General features: G+C 41.4%; 1 protein-coding gene across 5 annotated transcripts in view; it reads right to left on the minus strand.

The window, feature by feature from the left end:
- Positions 1-2682: 2682 nt before the first annotated feature.
- The window catches only part of LOC138745374 (OTU domain-containing protein 7A-like), a 76311-nt gene continuing 60964 nt past the window's right edge, over positions 2683-18029 (minus strand). For all 5 annotated transcript variants that reach the window (XM_069902347.1, XM_069902348.1, XM_069902345.1 and 2 more), the window contains 5 exons: positions 12488-12615; positions 11130-11279; positions 8822-8933; positions 8450-8534; positions 2683-6233 (listed from right to left, as the gene is read on the minus strand). In XM_069902347.1, the coding sequence (XP_069758448.1) occupies positions 4857-6233; positions 8450-8534; positions 8822-8933; positions 11130-11279; positions 12488-12615 (1852 nt within the window). In that variant the 3' untranslated portion in view covers positions 2683-4856. The remainder of the gene's footprint in view (positions 6234-8449; positions 8535-8821; positions 8934-11129; positions 11280-12487; positions 12616-18029) is intronic.

Genomic DNA, 18029 nt, shown 5'->3' on the forward strand with positions numbered 1-18029 from the left:
CCCTCCCTCTAACACGTACCCTGGCATTGTCAGCCGCGAACATGCACTTCTTCTGATTATATGTCAGGTTTAGGGCTTTTGCTGTGGCGAGGAATTCCCTTCGATTCATATCATGTTCCTCCATGACATGGCCGCATATGGTGACGTTATCCAAATACGTGAACATTGACTTTAGTTTGTGATCGTCCACCACATATGTGGTCCATCTCCCTTTGGAACACTGATACACCCATCATCAGACTGAATGGCACCCCGTGGAACTGATACAGTCAGCCATCGGCTTCAAAAGCCATGTAGCACCTGTCCTCTGGGCAGGTTGGGATCTGATGGGATGCTCACTTAAGATCTATGGTGGAGAAGACCCTATGGGGCAGAATCGAGGGTTATGATCTCAGGGTTGTTACCTGTGCCATGTGTTGGTGAAGATCAGAATAGGAACACAATGGTGCTGAAGATGTGGCTGAAGACATTATGTGGGAGGGAGGGATTTGTGTTTCTGGATCACTGGGCAGTCTTCCAGGGAAGTCAGGACCTGTTCTGACAGAACAGTTCACATCTGAACTGGAAGGGAAAGGAATATCTGTGAGGGAAGGTTTGCTAGTGGGGCTCCAGGGTTCTAAAACTATATCTGCAGAGGAAGGGAATCATAGAGGCAGAACAAATTGGGGAGTGGAGGAGAGAAAAACATTCCACAGGGAGATGGATGGAAAGGCATTTATCTGAGTGTCCAGAGCATTGAAACCAAGGCCCATAAATGCGTGGCACAAATCAGTGGCTGTTAGAGATCTGTGGCTCCAGGGAGAAGATAATGGAGAAAGGTTGAACATGGTTATTGATTCAGTGAAAACTGAACTGCAGATGTTTGAATCTGGAGCAGTGTCCTTTTTATCACAAAGAGAAAGATACATCACCAACGTTTCAGGCTTGAGGCCTTCAATATGGTTGAAACCTTGATGAAGGCTTCAAGCCCAAAACATTAGTCAGGCATCTTTAGCAGGTGAAGTACACTGTTTGACTGCTGAGTTTCTCCAGCATTGTATTTTTACAGAATTTGGTTACTACAGATTAGGTTACTGTACATCCTCGCAGACCAAAACTTTAAATATCGATGTACAAAACAGTAACAGGCCATAACAAGCCCTTGTCGTACAAATATCCCAATTCACCTGCCCTTCCCATGTTATGAAGGGTGGGAGAAAACAGATGCAGACACAGGAGAACAAAGATATTCCTTGCAAACAATGACAGATTTGAGCCTGGGTCACTGACATTTTAAGAGCATTGCACTTGCCATGCCAAGATCGAGATTCAATTTATAATAAAGACAATGGAATATTGGAAAAAATTCACTTCATTCTCCTGTAAGGCAAACCGATTTGCCGCAGCCACAAGTCCAGCCTGAACCATCAGCAAACACAAGTTCCACATACAAATCTCAGACACAAATATCCCTTCACCATCACCCCAAACTAAGACCCAAAATTGCTGGCAGAGTAAACCAATGCATTTGAGTCGTTTCAGCTACAATATCTATCAGTCACATGGAAAACACCAGCTTACATTGTTAAACAATTTAGCAATCACAGACAACTACCAACATAGAATGGCTTTCACTAACACCTGATGCCTTTCACACCAACTCAAAGGACAAGCCCAAAAAAATTAACAATTAGAACATAGAACTTTCCAGCACAGTATGGCCCTTCAGCCCTCAATGTTGTGCTGACCCAAATTTTCCTTCCTAGACCCTCCATACCCATAACCCTCTTTTTCTTTCATTCATCTTTCTAAGAGTCTCTTAAATGGACCTAATGGTTCATCCTCCACCATTCCAGGCACCCACAACTCTGTGTTTAAAAAAAAAACTTACTCTTGATGTCTCCCGTAAACCTCCCTCCCTTAACTTTGTTCGTATGCCCTCTGGTGTTTTCTGATTCTGCCCTGAGAAACAGGTGCTGGCACTCCACCCTGTCTCTACTTCTCAGAGAGCAGTCAATGGCATCTTCCAGCTAATTGTTGATCCATAATCCAGCAAGCGCAGTCTCCTCCATCCACAGTTGTGGCAAACAGCAAAACAGCATCAATTACGGAATGGGCGGCTATTATCAGGTGACAGGAGTTCATGGGTTTAAAACGGGGGAATCTCCCCAGTTTAATGCATTCAGAGGGAATATCTCGTCATGTGGAATAAGCTGCCAGCAGAGTTACTGGATATTGATTTTCATATTTAACATAAATTTGAAGAGGTATTGGGGCAGGAGGGGTAGAGGGGGCTATGGTGTGGGTGCAGGTTGACAGGACTAGGCAGAATAATTTGGCACAGACTAAATTGGCTGAAGGGCTTGTTTCTGTGCTGTAGTGTTGGAGTATTTTAGTTGTTTCTATCCCAATTGCAGCAGTCTGCTGAACAATGGAAGGATTGCACAGCAAAGCCTGATCGAGCTGTTACCAGAATTTCATCTTCCATTGATGAGGACAGTGACTTTTGGTGCAATGCAGAAGTTTAAGTTTTCTTTCTATCTGTCTCCTGTACATATGGAACAGTCAAGCTGCAAGCGAGTTCGCTGATGCTTGAAAGCATCTTTGCGCTTCCCTATGGCAGACACTGATTAACAATCCACAGTTGAAACTTTGATATTTGTTCTCTTTAGACAGGTGCACAAAACAGTGCAACACAGAAAGTCAGAATAACTTGGGTTTTAATTTTTCAGTGCAAGTTGGGTCACAAACATTTGAACTGATGTATAATATTATGATCAAACAAGGAATAAAATGTGTCACACATTGAGTACCTTATCTGATTGCAACATATCACATCATCTTGAACCCATTATTTAATACAAGTTTAATAATACCACCAATTTGGCTTCAACAATATTCCAACGGTTTCTTGAAAATGAGAACTCAAACTTCCCACCATTTCGGTCTTGGGATGATCATAAACAGAAAAAAAAATCCAGGAACTTTTGACCCAAGTGAAGTAAAAGCTAGTTTGTATTCAATGCATCAAATATCCTCACCAAGTTTCCAAAATTCACTGTTATATTCTCTCAAATTCAAAATACTTTAACCCTTTACTGAAATCTTAGCCATGCCCAAACTAGTTTCTTATTCTGAAGTTCCAACAAGAAAAGTCATCTCATTGATTCTTTTCAAGTAGTGTACTTTGAAATTTCAGTGAATTCTTGCTGGCCCTGAATGTTCACAGTCATATCAGTAAATATTATAAAATTGACCCAAAATCATGGGAAATTTCCAAGGAGGAAATTTCCTTGTGTGCTCAATGGTGGGAGATTTTGGATGAAGATTAGAATTCTGACTGTTTGCAATTTCCTCGAGTCTTCCTCCCCATTCTCCCAGGGAACAAACTCATTACCTTGTCCCAGCATGGATCGGAACAGGCACCTTGCCTTCCACTGTTGGAGTTTGATTTCCTGTACAAACAAAGCTTCAGACAGCTAAGTTGCTAGGTTACAAAAACAGCAAAGATTGTGCAAGTTCACATTACTTGCATTCTTCACTGCACTTACTTCGTTCATCAAGAGAGTTGACTTTGGGAATGACCCTGTCAAAGGAGTATGGGTTGTACCACACTCAGGTTGCAAGAAGGGGAAAGTGGGAGTGGAGAGATGCAGAGGAAACCCCGTCCCTTCATTTTTGCTTTTGTCATTGTCTGCAGAGTGCTCCAATTATTATGGAAAAAAGTATGTCCAGTTTAAATTAATCATAAACCACAGACAAAATCATTGAAAATAAAATCCACACAGCAATAGTCCGTCTTTCATTATTAAATGGTCCCCAAGTTAATGCTCCAATGGCAATAATTTATCCAGACTTGAATCAGTGTTTTGATGTTCAGCTATTATCCTAATCAGTCAGTTTGAGGCCACTGTCTAAAACTCCTCCCTGTTTCGTGTGAAAAACCAAAGAGAACCAGTTGAGAGTCCTTGTAAATTTTTAACACCAGTCAAGAGGGAATCGAAATTTCTGGATTGAGGTCAAACAGCACAAGTCACTGACTTTCTCCCTTCAATTGGCTTTGCATCAGATTTTAAATTTGCATTTTTCTTCTTGAGATATTTTAAGCTGAAACAGAAAAATAAATGTAACAGACCCTTCACAGCATAACATAGGATGGAGCCTGTAATCGAAATACTGGAAATAAGCTTTGGAAAAAAGCCTTCCTCGCATGAAGTTGCATGTTTACTAATTATCAAAACATGTGAACACTTAAGCCGCTCCTCAAGCTCACAAGAGCTTATAAACATACATCATAATATGCTCTATGTTATGTTCCTAATTCAGCTATTAAATTATCTATTAAAGTGGCAATTGTTTTTAATAAAAAGCGCAAAATATTGCTTCTCAGCATATTTGTGAAAATAATATAAAAATAATTTCTATATTACAATTTTAAACGTTTGCTCGTAAAGTTCCATCATAATGCATCATCTAGTTCACAAACACATAGTTATCTTCTGATATGTTATTTTTACAGTCATAATTAATGTGCAAATTATCACTGGAGTTTATTCTGCAGTCGTGTCATTAAAAAACGTACAGGTAGGAATAGAATCATCTATTTGGTAACAGTCCATGGAGTTCAAACACAAAAGCTCTTGTATTGCCCTGGACAATGGGCAGGAATTCAAATGTGGAGTTTCAATCCTGGAGGCACAGATTTTCACTGTTCCAATACTTCCAATTGCAGCAATTGGCCCAGGACTCGCAAATGCAGTGAACAGATATTTCATCCTGCTTTTAAGATTTCTATTTCGCAAATCGTTCATCAAGATATTTCTAATCATAGAATTGTTTAATATGGAAAAACAGAACTCTCCATCCTGCCATCACAATCAAACAGACTTGTTTCCTCGCTCTCTGCGTTTGAGCTCCTCCTTGTAGCAGCAGGAACAGTAAGACTGTGTCTCCGGACGGCCATAGAAAGGGCAGTTGTGCTGTTTGCATCTGCTCTGTTGCAGGGAATGAGGCGGGGTTGCCACACTTTGCTCTTTGCTTTTCTCCCCACTCTGCCACACAAAGAACGTGTCCTCATCTGCATATTCCATGTAGTCACTAACATCACTGGATCCAAAACCATTGGTATATGTGTGACTTTTGTGTTCAGGGGGCAACAAACACTTTAGAGGTTCCATGGTTTCCATCGTGGGCAGCCCGTGCAGATCCACAGGGCTATAGCTTTGATAAGACAGTGAGCGACTATGTTGTGGGTAAGTTGCACATGTTTTCAGAGAACTGATCATGGTTTGTTGATTGCCAGTTCGATGACTTGATGGCGGAGACATCATCTCAGATACGTGGATGACATGCTGTAACAAAGCTGGTGAGTGGGTAAAATGGGCAGAAGTGAGGGTGCCAGCTTTGGGGATTCCACCATTTTGTGAAGACTTTGTGGATACCTGCTCATTGATCCCATGTAGTTTTGAGCTCAGGTGACCTGTATGGCTTTGAGAAGAGCCTTGAAGAGTGTCCTCTTGTGAATTTGCTTCTGATTTGTTTCTCCAAGTTGGCTCCTGCTCCTCATTTTTACACGTGGAGCCACTGCAAGTCTTTTTCTCTACCTCCTTGCGCTTTTGCTCCTGCTCTGAACTGAAGCGCTGCTGAGCAGTGGTCAAGTAATAATTAATCATCTCCTCGTGAAACTGATGCCTGTGACTGGTCAACAGAAGACCAGCAAAAATGAACTTCCTCTCTCCTTGCATAGCAGCTCTCAAAATGTTGAGGCTGAGTTTGACATCAGTGCTATATTTCCACTGATCAGATTGTCTCTCAATTTGACATTTAACTGAGACATTTGGCTTGTCTGTGGGAGATGAATTTGCAGAATTTGATGACTCCTCCTTACTACCTTTACGATTTTTGCTAGATTCTTTTTTTTTGAGTTTCTCTCCAATTTCTCCATTCCGCCCATTGCTGTTGTTTCCCCGACTGATCTTCCCATGGACGAGGCCTCCAAGTCCTCCCATATTTTTCTTGATTTTAATTCCCAGAGTTTTACTGAGGCTCCCAAGTTTATTTGCAACAGAATCTGTCCTGTTCTTTTCCTTGTCCTTCTTTGGTTTCTCTCCTTTCTCTTTTTCTTTCTTGTTTCTGTTGACATTCAGGTTGGAGTTGCTGCAGACGGAGTCTCCGTCGGACTCTGTTGAGTCGGCAAGTGAATGAACGTCCTCCCCTGCTGAGGCAGTTGGTGATTCTGGCTGTGCCAACGGTGCCTGTGAATACAGATCTATTTATTATTAATAATCTTATTATCCCATCAACACTATGAAAAGACCATTGATAAAATAATTGCAAGATCTGCCTCCTGCTCTCTGTCTGATCCTATTGATGCAGTTGATACAATACTTGGTGACAGAACCAATAAGTATCCAGAACTTCACCTTAATCGTCTCTGTGGATAAGTGTTGAGCATCAGTGGCACCAGGCTTATTGAACACATACAAATGTATGGATGTAAAACAACTGGTTCTTGTACAGGTTCATCACGAGAAAATGCATAACAAACCTACAAACCCATAACTCCCATAGTTACCTTGATTACACCTCTTCACATCCTGTCCCCTATTAGGATTCTGTTCCTTTCTCTCAATACCTCATCTCCATCGCATCTGCTCTCAGGATGAGGTTTTTCATTCCAGATCATCAGAGATGTCCTCCTTCTTCCGCACAATTGCCCTGGCCCCCTCTGCCTCATGATGCAACAGGAACAGGATAGCCCTTGTCCTCACCCCAACATCCTCCTCATTCAACATAGTATCCTCAGCAATTCCCATCACTTACAACAGGTTTGCACCACCAAACCAATCTTTTCCTCTCCGCCTTCCAGAGAGCTTGCTCCCTCAACCACTCATCCTTTCCCCCTTGGCACCTACCCCTGTGACTACAGGAAATACTACGTTTTCGGTCACACTTCCTCCCTCACCAACATTCGAGGCCACAAACGGTCCTGCCAAGTGAAGCAACATTTCACTCATGAATCTGTGGGTGCCATCTACTGCATCCAGTGCTCCTGTTATGCCCTTTTCTACATTGGAAAGACTGGACGCAGACTGGGAGATAATTTTGCTGAGCTCCTTTGCTCTGTCCACAGCAATGGCAGAGATTGGTGGTGGTCAGAGAAGAAGGTTAAGATTGCAACAGGATTCAGATCAACTGGGGAAGTGGGCCAAGAAATGGCAGATGGAATTGAACTTGAATTTTGCATTTGGAAGTTAAACTAAGGAAGGACTTGCATCATAAATGGCAGAACCTCGGAGCATGTTGGAAAACACAAGGAGCCTCAGAATAAAAGTACACACATAGTTCCCTGAAAGGGCAGGATAGTGAACTGTGGCATGTAGCACACTTACCTTCATTAGTGAGGACACTGAGTACAGGAGTTGGGTCATCATGCGACAATTGCAGAAGATGTTGTTTAGAATAAGTTATGTTACCAGGTCAGAAACCCAGTACAATTCTGTGTTATATGGAGAAATTGAATAGTGAGACTTTTTTTCTTGGAGAGTAGGAGGCTGAGGGATGACCTTATAAAGGTATATAAAGGGCATTGATAAGGGGAATTTAAAACTTGAGGGCACAGAAGCTTGAGGGGTTATTTTGTTCCTGGGTACGTGGAAAGAGCTTGCAGAGGAAGTGGTAGAGGCAGGCCGTCATGGAGTCAGTCAGAAGAGAACAGGTCTTTTGGCCCAAATTCTCCATGATGACCAAGTTGGCATTTGAGTTCGTCCCATTTGGCTCATATCCCTGTAACCCCTCCTATCCATTAATCTGTTAAAATGACTTGTGAATGCTGTTCTTCCAGTTTACTCTCTGACAGCTCATTCCATTTACAACCTTCTCTGTGTGGAAAAAAAGTTGCTTCCCAGGTCCCCCGTATCTTAAACCTATGCCCTCTAGAACCATCTAACCTGGGGAAAAGGCAGTGAGCAGGATTCCACAAATTGTTTGCCTCTTTTGCTCAAAGGAATAAAGCTCCAGACTCTCCAATCTCTTTTCAATTAAGCCCTCCAGCTCCAGATAATTACAATTTAGAAGAACTGAGACAGGTACATGGATAGAAAAAAATCGAGCAGTATGGGCCAAGTGAAAGCAAATGGGTCTAGCTCAGGTAGGCCATTGGCCGGCATGGATGAGCTGTGGTGAAGGGCCTATTTCTGTGCCACATAATTCTCTGATCATAACTCATGGTCCATTTTAGATCAGGATGGGCACAGTTGCAATAGCATCGAATGCTCCATTGCCAATTTCTATGATATTTATCATTCTTAAACTTCAAAAGACGGCTTTTAAAATGTTCCGACCGTAAAGCTAATTTACAATCTTTCATGTTGAGCTGAGAAATCTTTTCCACTGAATCAATGGAGCAATGTTCTATCTGTCAATTAAGTCACAGTTCTAACTTCCAAAATGTAGGAGAGAGAGAGTTTACCCTTGTTTCTCCAGGAATACATATCCAGGATACATTCATATAGCTGTGCAGGAGGTGAAGCTTTGCTTCCAGGGAGAGGATCAAACTGCAAGAAAAGATTGCACCAAGACTAAACATCGACACAAAACCAATCAGAGTAAATTGGCTGCCAGTGGAAAAAATATATAATAACGTCAATTGTGGAAATGAATTATACAAACCTAATCAGTCTGAATGTCACCAGACAAAGCTGACAGTCATTGTCCACAACATGCAAATGAACACAACTCGGCACTTGCTTCTCGACATGTACAGCACCTATGTTTCCAGTCATTCTCAATGGGATGAAAGATCACACAGAAATTGATATCACAATGAATCATACCCACTTACTTCGCTAGCTTCGTACTATCACTGTCATCCTTTCCCCATTCCCAATCCTTGGGGTCTGTTGCAAAGTGCAAAGGGAGCAGCTTGTGTTCTGAATCAGTCAAAGGAATCACAGCTAATGAAAAAGAGTTATTAGTACAGCATATTAAATAAAGGGAAGATTTAAAGAATTCAAATACATGGCTGGGCGTCACAAATGAAAATTATATTTCTCTGCTGTACATTTCCCTTTGCAATCTTACTCAGAAACAAGATGCTATCTTCCTCGAATTAATTGTATCAGTGGCCCTCAATGCTCACCTGATGAAGACAAAACATTGACTTGCTTTCCAGATCAGTGTGAAAGACAAGGAGCATCAGCAACCGTGGGCAGGAATTTAAATTTTATTACCTTTGGAGGGCAGCTCAACTCATTCCTACGTGCTCTGTGTTAAGTCATTTGATGGTGAGGTGATGGGTGGGAGGAGGGAACAGGACAGGAATTCTGCAACCAACATCCCATCCTAAACCCTGTGACTGAATCTACTCAGAGATGCACAACGATTCTTATTCTCAAATGCACTGAAGCAGAAGCTACAGAAATATCTTCCGACAGAAATATGTGGATGGTCTATCTCTCGTTACAAAAAGACAATTCTCTGAAATCATATACACATCTGCTTCTTCAAGCATTAGGCTTGATTTCAAGAACTTCCTTCTGTCCTCCTTCCAGGATCCACCAGTGAGCATCACTCTGGTTATTCTACCAGCACTCAACCCCCATCCTTATTCAGTGCTCCTGTCCCATCTCTGTTCTGCCCCGGCACTTTGCCGAATTTTGTGTGTTTTCAGTTTTTAATCATATTTGCAGCTCAATCCATTTACTACGTCTTTATTTGAGAATTCTTTGAAGTTCAACTATATTTTCCACTGCAGACCTCTTCCACTAGACCCACCCACATCCTCCACACTACCCCTCCCCTAATACACACACCCACACAGTCCTCATTCCCATCTTCTGAGATGTCTGCTGTGATCTAATATCTGCTCAGAAGTGAGAATGTACTCTCCATCTCAGCAAATAAGATCTGCAACATCAGAAAAACAGCCAGGAGCTAACAGATTTCCACATGCACAAGAAATTGTGCTGGAATGGAGATTTGTCCTTTGAAAAGAGTTTAATCAGACATACAAGATTCATTGGTGGTTCGTAGAGGATAGATGAACAAAATTTTCCCTGCCTGTGACCCAAAACAGTCAACCATTCAGTGCAGTACACAAAGGTTTTGGAGAAACTCAGCAGATCCATGGAAGGAAAAAAGTGTCACACCTAAAGAAGGACTCAGGCTCGAAATGTCAAATGCCTTTTGCTTTTCACATATGCTGCATGAACCACTCAGATTCTCCAGCACTTCTGTGTATTGTACTGTATCTCAACATCTGCAGACGTACCATATATTTTGGCAGACAAGTTGACTGGCTTATTGGTTGATCCCGATTTTTCAGGCTGTCTGGGCCTCCCAGGAACAACCCAAAAACATTTAAAACACCCCAATTGCAAGTAACAAAGCTGTAAATGAAATAAATAAAAATAAATAATGGCATACCAGAGAGCACTGGCTCCCGGAGTTGGAGCAGTGATATCGTGTTCCAAGTGGCAGCAGAAACCTCGGCCTACCAGGCAGCAGCGGCAACGACCATGGAGCTGGAGCACCAACATGGTGCTCCTAGCGGGAGCAGGAACCTTGGCCTACCAGGCACGAGCGGCAATGGTGACTTCAGGGTCCCAGGTAGGGGTGGTTATGGCAGCACATAGCGGTGGGGAGGTGTTGGGGAGCGGTGCCGCTGGCAGTGGGAAGGTGCTTCCAGCATTGACTTATACGCCAAATTGACGTTAATCTGGTTTTATTTCCTGGTGAAATTAAGGTCTCAAAAGTATATAAGTTGATCCCTCCTTTTTGAGAAATTTTTAAGGGTTACACGACTTAACTTATGCACCAAAATATACATCTTTTTTACATTCAACCATTCAGAACAGAGGTAAGAGACTACGTCTTCACCCAGAGGGTTGAGAATCAGCCATGATCGAATTTGGCGTGCGCAAGGAGCCAAACAACCAATTGCTTCTAGTCCTCATTATTTATTATAATATTGAATTATTGGTACCTTATTGATTTTGAACTGAGAACCTTCTTGGTCTGCCTCACCAAAACTCTACATTATTTTGAAAATGGACAAACTGCTTCAATGGTCATATCCCCTTTCGTGATTTCTCTTTGTGAAATTGCCTTTAATCAATAGTCAATTGAGTTGGACAAACAAACACAAATACCTTGTTCCCTTTGTTGGTCATTCTGTTCCATGGACACGAGTGCAGAAAAGTGGGCCTGATCATAGGCTAAGACTAAAGGTGAACAGTGACATCTGTTAGGAGGAACTTCCAGAGGTAAGTAAATCCCTCCAAAAGGTATTGGTGCAAAAGCTGCAAAAATAAATACAATTTCTTTAATTTACAGTGGAAAAATGTAAACTGGTAAAGCCAAAAAAATCACTCCATGGATTACCCTTCAGAATAGTCTGATGAAGGATGCTGTCTGAAACATTCCTGATTTGGTACTGATTGGGCCATGTGAATTTTCAGTTAATTTTTAGGTGGCCTTTCTACTGGAAATTATCACAGCATTTGCTGCATTCCGTGATGTCAAAAATAGTCTGAGACAGCTGGGGAAGGACCCCAAATTCTATCTTCAAAAAATGATTTCTCAACAGGAATTCTGATTTAAACTGAATGCCTTGGGTCTATTCTTCCTAGAATGGCTTTAAATTACCAATGTTTAGAATAAATGGCTTGAATAACATTGTTGTCATTGAATTTGACTGTTTCAATAGCTTTAATATCGTTAAAAGATCACATGGTCTAAAATCAAATTGATAAAAGCTGTGTAATTGGAAAATCTGGAGCTGACTAAACATGCATTACAGTGAGGAATGAAACGACAAGGAGAAATGAGATGGCATCCAATGCTGACCCCTGCCTAAAACCTCCATCCCTATCCTGTTGAACATCTTCCCAACTCCAGATCCACGGATGTGTCAGGCTGAGATTTTGCTTCTCCATTCCAACTTGCTGCAATTCATGTTTTAACTTCCCACTTCCACTGCTAATGTACATCTAAATATGCAATCCTGGAAATTTATTGTGATATGCCTTTTCCCAGAGCTCGTAATTTCCTTGTACAACGAAGATTAACAGAATGTCTTACTTTATCTTTGACATTATTGTCTCCTTTGAAAAGATGCTGAAAATGTCAGGTTTAGCAGAACAGATCCATAATAGGGCAAAGCTCTGCAAGACTCCGGAAGACCACTGAAAAACACACACCCTGTTTTAAAAATTCCAGATGTATTCGTTGAATAATATAACTGGTGGAAAGGGCGAACACCCTCTCGTGCCAACTCTACTGGGTGCTGAAATTACCTAGTGACATTTTTTTTCTTTCTCCATCCTCATTTTCAGATAAAGGAATGCTTTTTAGTCTTGGCTGTATGCATTTACTCTCAAGGGAAGGCAGATGGTGAGTTAACTTAAACTGCTCCCTTTCTCAGTACTGCCTCCTTGAACAACGTTGCTAGAAAAAATACCCTGAACAAATAAAACAAAGAGGGTGAGGATGTAAGAGTCATACTAACCTTCACCTCCTGAGTCCCTTAGCATAGTATCTGCAACCACAACAATTGGTCTCCGTAATACATGGGCAAGAACAAACACATGGAGCTCCTCCAAACTTTCATACACTGGGTCCTCAGAGTTGTCAACACTGTGAAAGAATAGACCCAGCTTTAATTCTCTACAATATTCAAAGTTCACTCATCATCTTTTAGTCTCTATATTTTACCTTTTTTGTTCAAGATGTGAGTCATTGCTGGAGAACAGAACAATTTTCATCTCAATAATTGGTGTCAGTACATCCAACTTACATATGTTACATAGAGATGCAGAGCAAGAAGATTCCATCTTGTCCCAGCAAAGTATCTCAGTCCTAACCGTCTAATATTATATTTCATATCCCCCATCCTTGTTAACTGGCTCTGGCTGGTTGTTTCATGGTGTGGTTCGGTATTCATGAGGCTGTGAGTTCTGAGTCATTTCAAATGGAACCTTTGCAGCTGGAAAACACAGGTTATTTTTGATCTTATTGAACTGAACAGGGTTTGAACCCAAGCTCTGAAGTGAGAGGACAGCATCCAACACAATGCTCCAACTAATTCTCAAGCAAGATTTTTTGATTTAAAATGATCATTTTTCTGCAAACTATCTATACTAATAGCAAGCAACTTCCAATATGTAAGAGATGAATTCATGTTGTTCCCTGGTCCAGGGGCAAGCCTTAAAAAGAATACTCTATCTAGTAGCACAAAACTTCTACAATAAAATAAACTTAATAAAACAAACCTGTGCACCTCCCTGGTTGAGCGCAGGTAATGTGTTTTAAATTCATATGCTTGAAGTTTTAGTGCACCAAGCTGCTTCCTTCCATCTTTTGGGGGTGGGGAGGGGAAATATCACAACTGGTGAGATTATCTTATCTTGCCTCAACATCGAGCTGTCAGAAAGAGAGCACGGCAAATTGATTGCAACCATGATTTCATCTGCAGGTGCAGAGGGACTAGGAAATGAGGTCAAGATCACCTTAACCTCCAAATGCCTTTCCACAACCCGACTTCAATGCATGTGCATGAGGCCATAAAAACTACGGGAGCAAACCAGAGAAAACCAACATTTCACTACCCATGATGCATTGACATGTTGTACTAGTTCAAGCTAAGAATCCTTCATTGAAAGTGAAGTAAGAATAAAATTATATTGCAGAATATTTATTTCAAGGAAATTGACATTTAATCAGAATAGAGGTATATTGTTAACATAACAATTACAGCACGGAAACAGGCCATTAGGCCCTTCTAGTCCGCACCAAACCAAACACCCCTTTCTAGTCCCACCTCCCTGCACAATGCCCATAACCCTCCATCTTCTTCTCATCCATATACATGTCCAACCTTTTCTTAAATAATACAATTGACTCTGCCGCCACTATTTCTCCCGGAAGATGATTCCACACAGCTACCACTCTCTAAGTAAAGAAGTTCCCCCTCATGTTACCTCTAAACCTCTGCCCCTTAATTCTTAACTCATGTCCTCTTGTTTTAATCTTTCCTCCTCTTAACGGAAATAGTCTATCCACATCCATTCTGTCTATCCCTTTCATAATCTTAAATACTTCTATCAAATCCCCTTTCAACCTTCTACGCTCCAAAGAATAAAGACCCAATCTGTCCAATCTCTCCCCATACTCCAGATGCTTAAACCCAGGCAACATTCTGGTAAACCTTCTCTGCACTCTCTCCACCCTGTTTATATCCTTCCTATAATTAGGCGACCAGAACTGCACACAGAACTCCAAATGAGGCCGCACCAACGTCTTATACAATCTCAACATCACCTCCCAACTCCTATATTCCATGCAATGATTGATAAAGGCCAGCATACTAAAAGCCTTCTTCACCACCCTATTCACGTGAGTTTCTACCTTCAGGGAACGATGTACCGTTACTCCTAAATCTTTCTGTCTTCTGTATTCCTCAATGCTCTCCCATTTACCACATATGTCCTATTCTGATTCTTCTTACCAAAATGAAGCACCTCACACTTATCAGCATTAAATTCCATCTGCCATTTTTCAGCCCACTTTTCTAAGCAGCCCAAATCCCTCTACAATCCTTGAAAACCTTCTTCATTATCCACTATTCCACCTATCTTAGTATCGTCTGCATATTTACTAATCCAATTCACCACCCCATCATCTAGATCATTAATGTATATAACGAACAACAATGGGCCCAATACAGATCCTTGAGGCACACCACTGGTCACCGGCCTCCAACCTGACAGACAATTATCCACTACCACTCTCTGGCCTCTCCCTTTCAGCCAATGTTCAATCCATTTGACTATCTTAAAATTTATACCCAAAGACTGCACCTTCCTAACTAACCTTCCATGTGTTACCTTATCGAAGGCCTTACTGAAGTCCATATAGACAACATCCACTGCGCTACCCTCATCCACATTCCTAGTCACCTCTTCAAAAAATTCAATCAGATTGGTCAAACATGACCTTCCTCCCACAAATCCATGTTGAGTGCTCCTGATCAGACCCTGTCTATCCAGATGTTTATAAGTACTATCTCTAAGAATTTTCTCCATTAATTTACCTACCACAGACGTCAAACTTACAGGCCGATAGTTGCCAGGCTTCCTCCTTGAACCCTTTTTAAATAACGGAACCACATGCGCAATGCGCCAATCCTCCGGCACTATCCCCATATCTAATGACATTTGGAAAATTACCGCCAGAGCCTCTGCTATTTCCTCCTTCACTTCTCTCAATGTCCTGGGGAAGATCCCGTCTGGTCCCGGAGACTTATCCACCTTTATATTCTTCAAAAGCCTTAAAACTACACCTTTTGTAATCTCTATATTCCCCATATTTACCCAATTTGCTTTTTTTATCCCACATCTCCCAATATCCTTCTCCTTAGTGAATACCGAAGAAAAGAAACTGTTCAATATCTCCCCCATTTCTCTAGGCTCCACACACAGTTTTCCACTCTGATTTTCTAAGGGACCAATTTTGTCTCTAGCTTTCCTCTTACCATTAACATATTTGTAGAACTCTTTTGGATTAGTTTTCACCCTGCTTGCCATAGTTTTCTCGTACCTAAATCAATGGAAAAGTAAAAGTCTTCTCAAAGGAAAAAGGAGGACTTTTGAGGCAGATTGTAATCTTACAGTAGAGAACTGGAGCGTAACATCAAATGAGGTTATGCACTTCGTTTTTGCTTCGCTGGCAGATGGTTCTTTACTTCTGTTACACAACACAGGCCAGTAGTTTATGCTGGTAACAGTAAAGTTATTCCACCCTTCCCATTCATCTGTACCATGCAACTCATTCTCTCACAGGCCCAACTTTCTTTCGATATTTTTCATCACTTATGATGTGAAATGGATAATTAACAACAATCTATGAACTGAACAATGAAGACATGTATGTACTTTGACAATAAATTTGAACTTTAAGAGGAAACCAGAGTTACCTACTCTGTCAACATACTCTGTCATCAGGAGAATTTACAAACTTCCACAGACCTCTTACAACACAGATCAAAGAAGCTGTGAGAATAGCTGTAATCTGCCGTATTCTCTTTCCGCTAGCCAGATGTTGAGAGAAGGATGGGAGGCAAAGTCGTGCTGTTCGACTGAAATCTTAATCTACTCAATAAGCTGCTTAGTTATAGTGAATTTCACATGACTGTGTAGGAATAATTAAGTGGCAGATTGCTGTTTTAATCTTTGCAAATACAATCTGATCAACTGAATATTTCCAGCAGTGGAGCCTGGTTTTTCCATTAGATTTTCAATTTATTTTGAACAATACAGAGCTCTCTGTACTGACCTCAAGCATATTTGGTAATATGTAGCAATTACTTTGCTTGTCTCATGGGTATATCAGATTTTGCTGGGTGTTCATCACCATGACAAGTTCCAGTTCATTGTCAGAGCACATACGTGACATCACATCACATGAGATTCTTTTTCTTGAGGGCCAGGCAGCATTTCTACTTCTTGGTCGTGTTAAGAAGTATTCTTATCCAAAAGAGATCAATGTGAACAAGGAAAGAAATGTAAACAAACTGTAACAACAGAAAAACCATTCAATAATAAATAATGTGCAACCCAAGAGTCCTTCAATGTTCCTGAACCGGGGGGGACGAGCCTTGTGGCATCTTTCTGATAGCAGTCGTGAGAACAGAGGTTGTTCTGGGTCCTTGATGATTGCTGCTTCTCTCCAGCGGCAACATTCCATGCAGATTTTCTCAGAGCAAAAAGGAGGATTTTTGAGGCAGGTGGTGGGTGGGGGGGGGGGGGGGGGGGTTGCCTGAGATGTACTGGGTTGTATCCAGGGCTTTCAACTGAGAGGCATTGGAACCCCTGCACCAGGCCACGATGCAGCCAGTCAGCCCACTTTCCACAACACATTGCCAGAAGTTTGCAAAGGTTATACCGAACCTCTGCAAACTCCTGAGGAAGTAGAGGCGCTGACGTGCTTTCTTCATGATGACATTAGTATCTTGAATTGAGGAAAGGTCTTCAGAGAGTGACGCGCAGGAATTTAAATTTGCTCACCCTCTCCACCTCTGACCTCCCAATGATGATTGATCGTATACCATTCAGCCAAGTTTTCAATCTCCCTCCTGAATTGCTGACTCCTTACTCCTTTCTATACAGCACATTTGAAAATGGTGTTGCTATCGTAGCAAGCAATGCAGCTGTAGCTGTTAAGTGAGTCAAACGAGGGCTAGATATGCAGCCCTGTGGTGCTCCAGTACTCAATAGAGAGAATTATGTCATTTAAGTGATCTCCAAATTATGCAGCATGAGTATTAGGCTCCTCAGTTGACTAGATCCACGCTGACTCATCTATGCTCATTCCATTTTACTCACATCATTTCCAAAGCATTTTACATGATTAACAGAAAGATGGTCATGAACTTATTTACAATTAGTTTCTGATTCATCCATGTACCTATTCAAATTTCTCAATTCAGAATCAAGCCTGAATTCTTCAGCTGGCAACTTGTCCTAGACTCACCACACTCTCTGTGTATCCCCTAATGTTCCCTTCAAATCAGTGGTTCATAACCTTTTTCTTTCCACTCACGTACCACTTTAAGTATTCCCTGTGATTCGTAAGGGATTGCTTAAGGTGGTATGTGAGTGGAAAGAAAATGTTTAAAACCCCTGTTTTAATTGCACCGAATTGACTCACTATGTGCACAGTTCCATCACTCCAAAGGAAATGGGCCAATGACAATTTTTCAATAACAATTAGGTCTAGAGCAGTGATTCTCAACCTTCCCTTCCCACCCACATACCACCTTAAGCAATCCCTTCCTAATAACAGACCACCAATGGCATCGGGATGACTTAAGGTGGTATGGGAGTAGAAAGAAAAAGGTTGAGAACCACTGCCTTAAATATTTCACCCTTAACACATGTCCTTTAGTTCTTTTCTCTCCTGACCTCAGTGAGAAAAGTCTGCTTGCATTTACCCTATCTATCATAATTTTGTAAACCTCTCCTCTCATACTCCAACACTCCAGGGAATAAAGT

Source organism: Narcine bancroftii, chromosome 11, assembly GCF_036971445.1.
Source record: "Narcine bancroftii isolate sNarBan1 chromosome 11, sNarBan1.hap1, whole genome shotgun sequence".
Classification (NCBI taxonomy): domain Eukaryota; kingdom Metazoa; phylum Chordata; class Chondrichthyes; order Torpediniformes; family Narcinidae; genus Narcine; species Narcine bancroftii.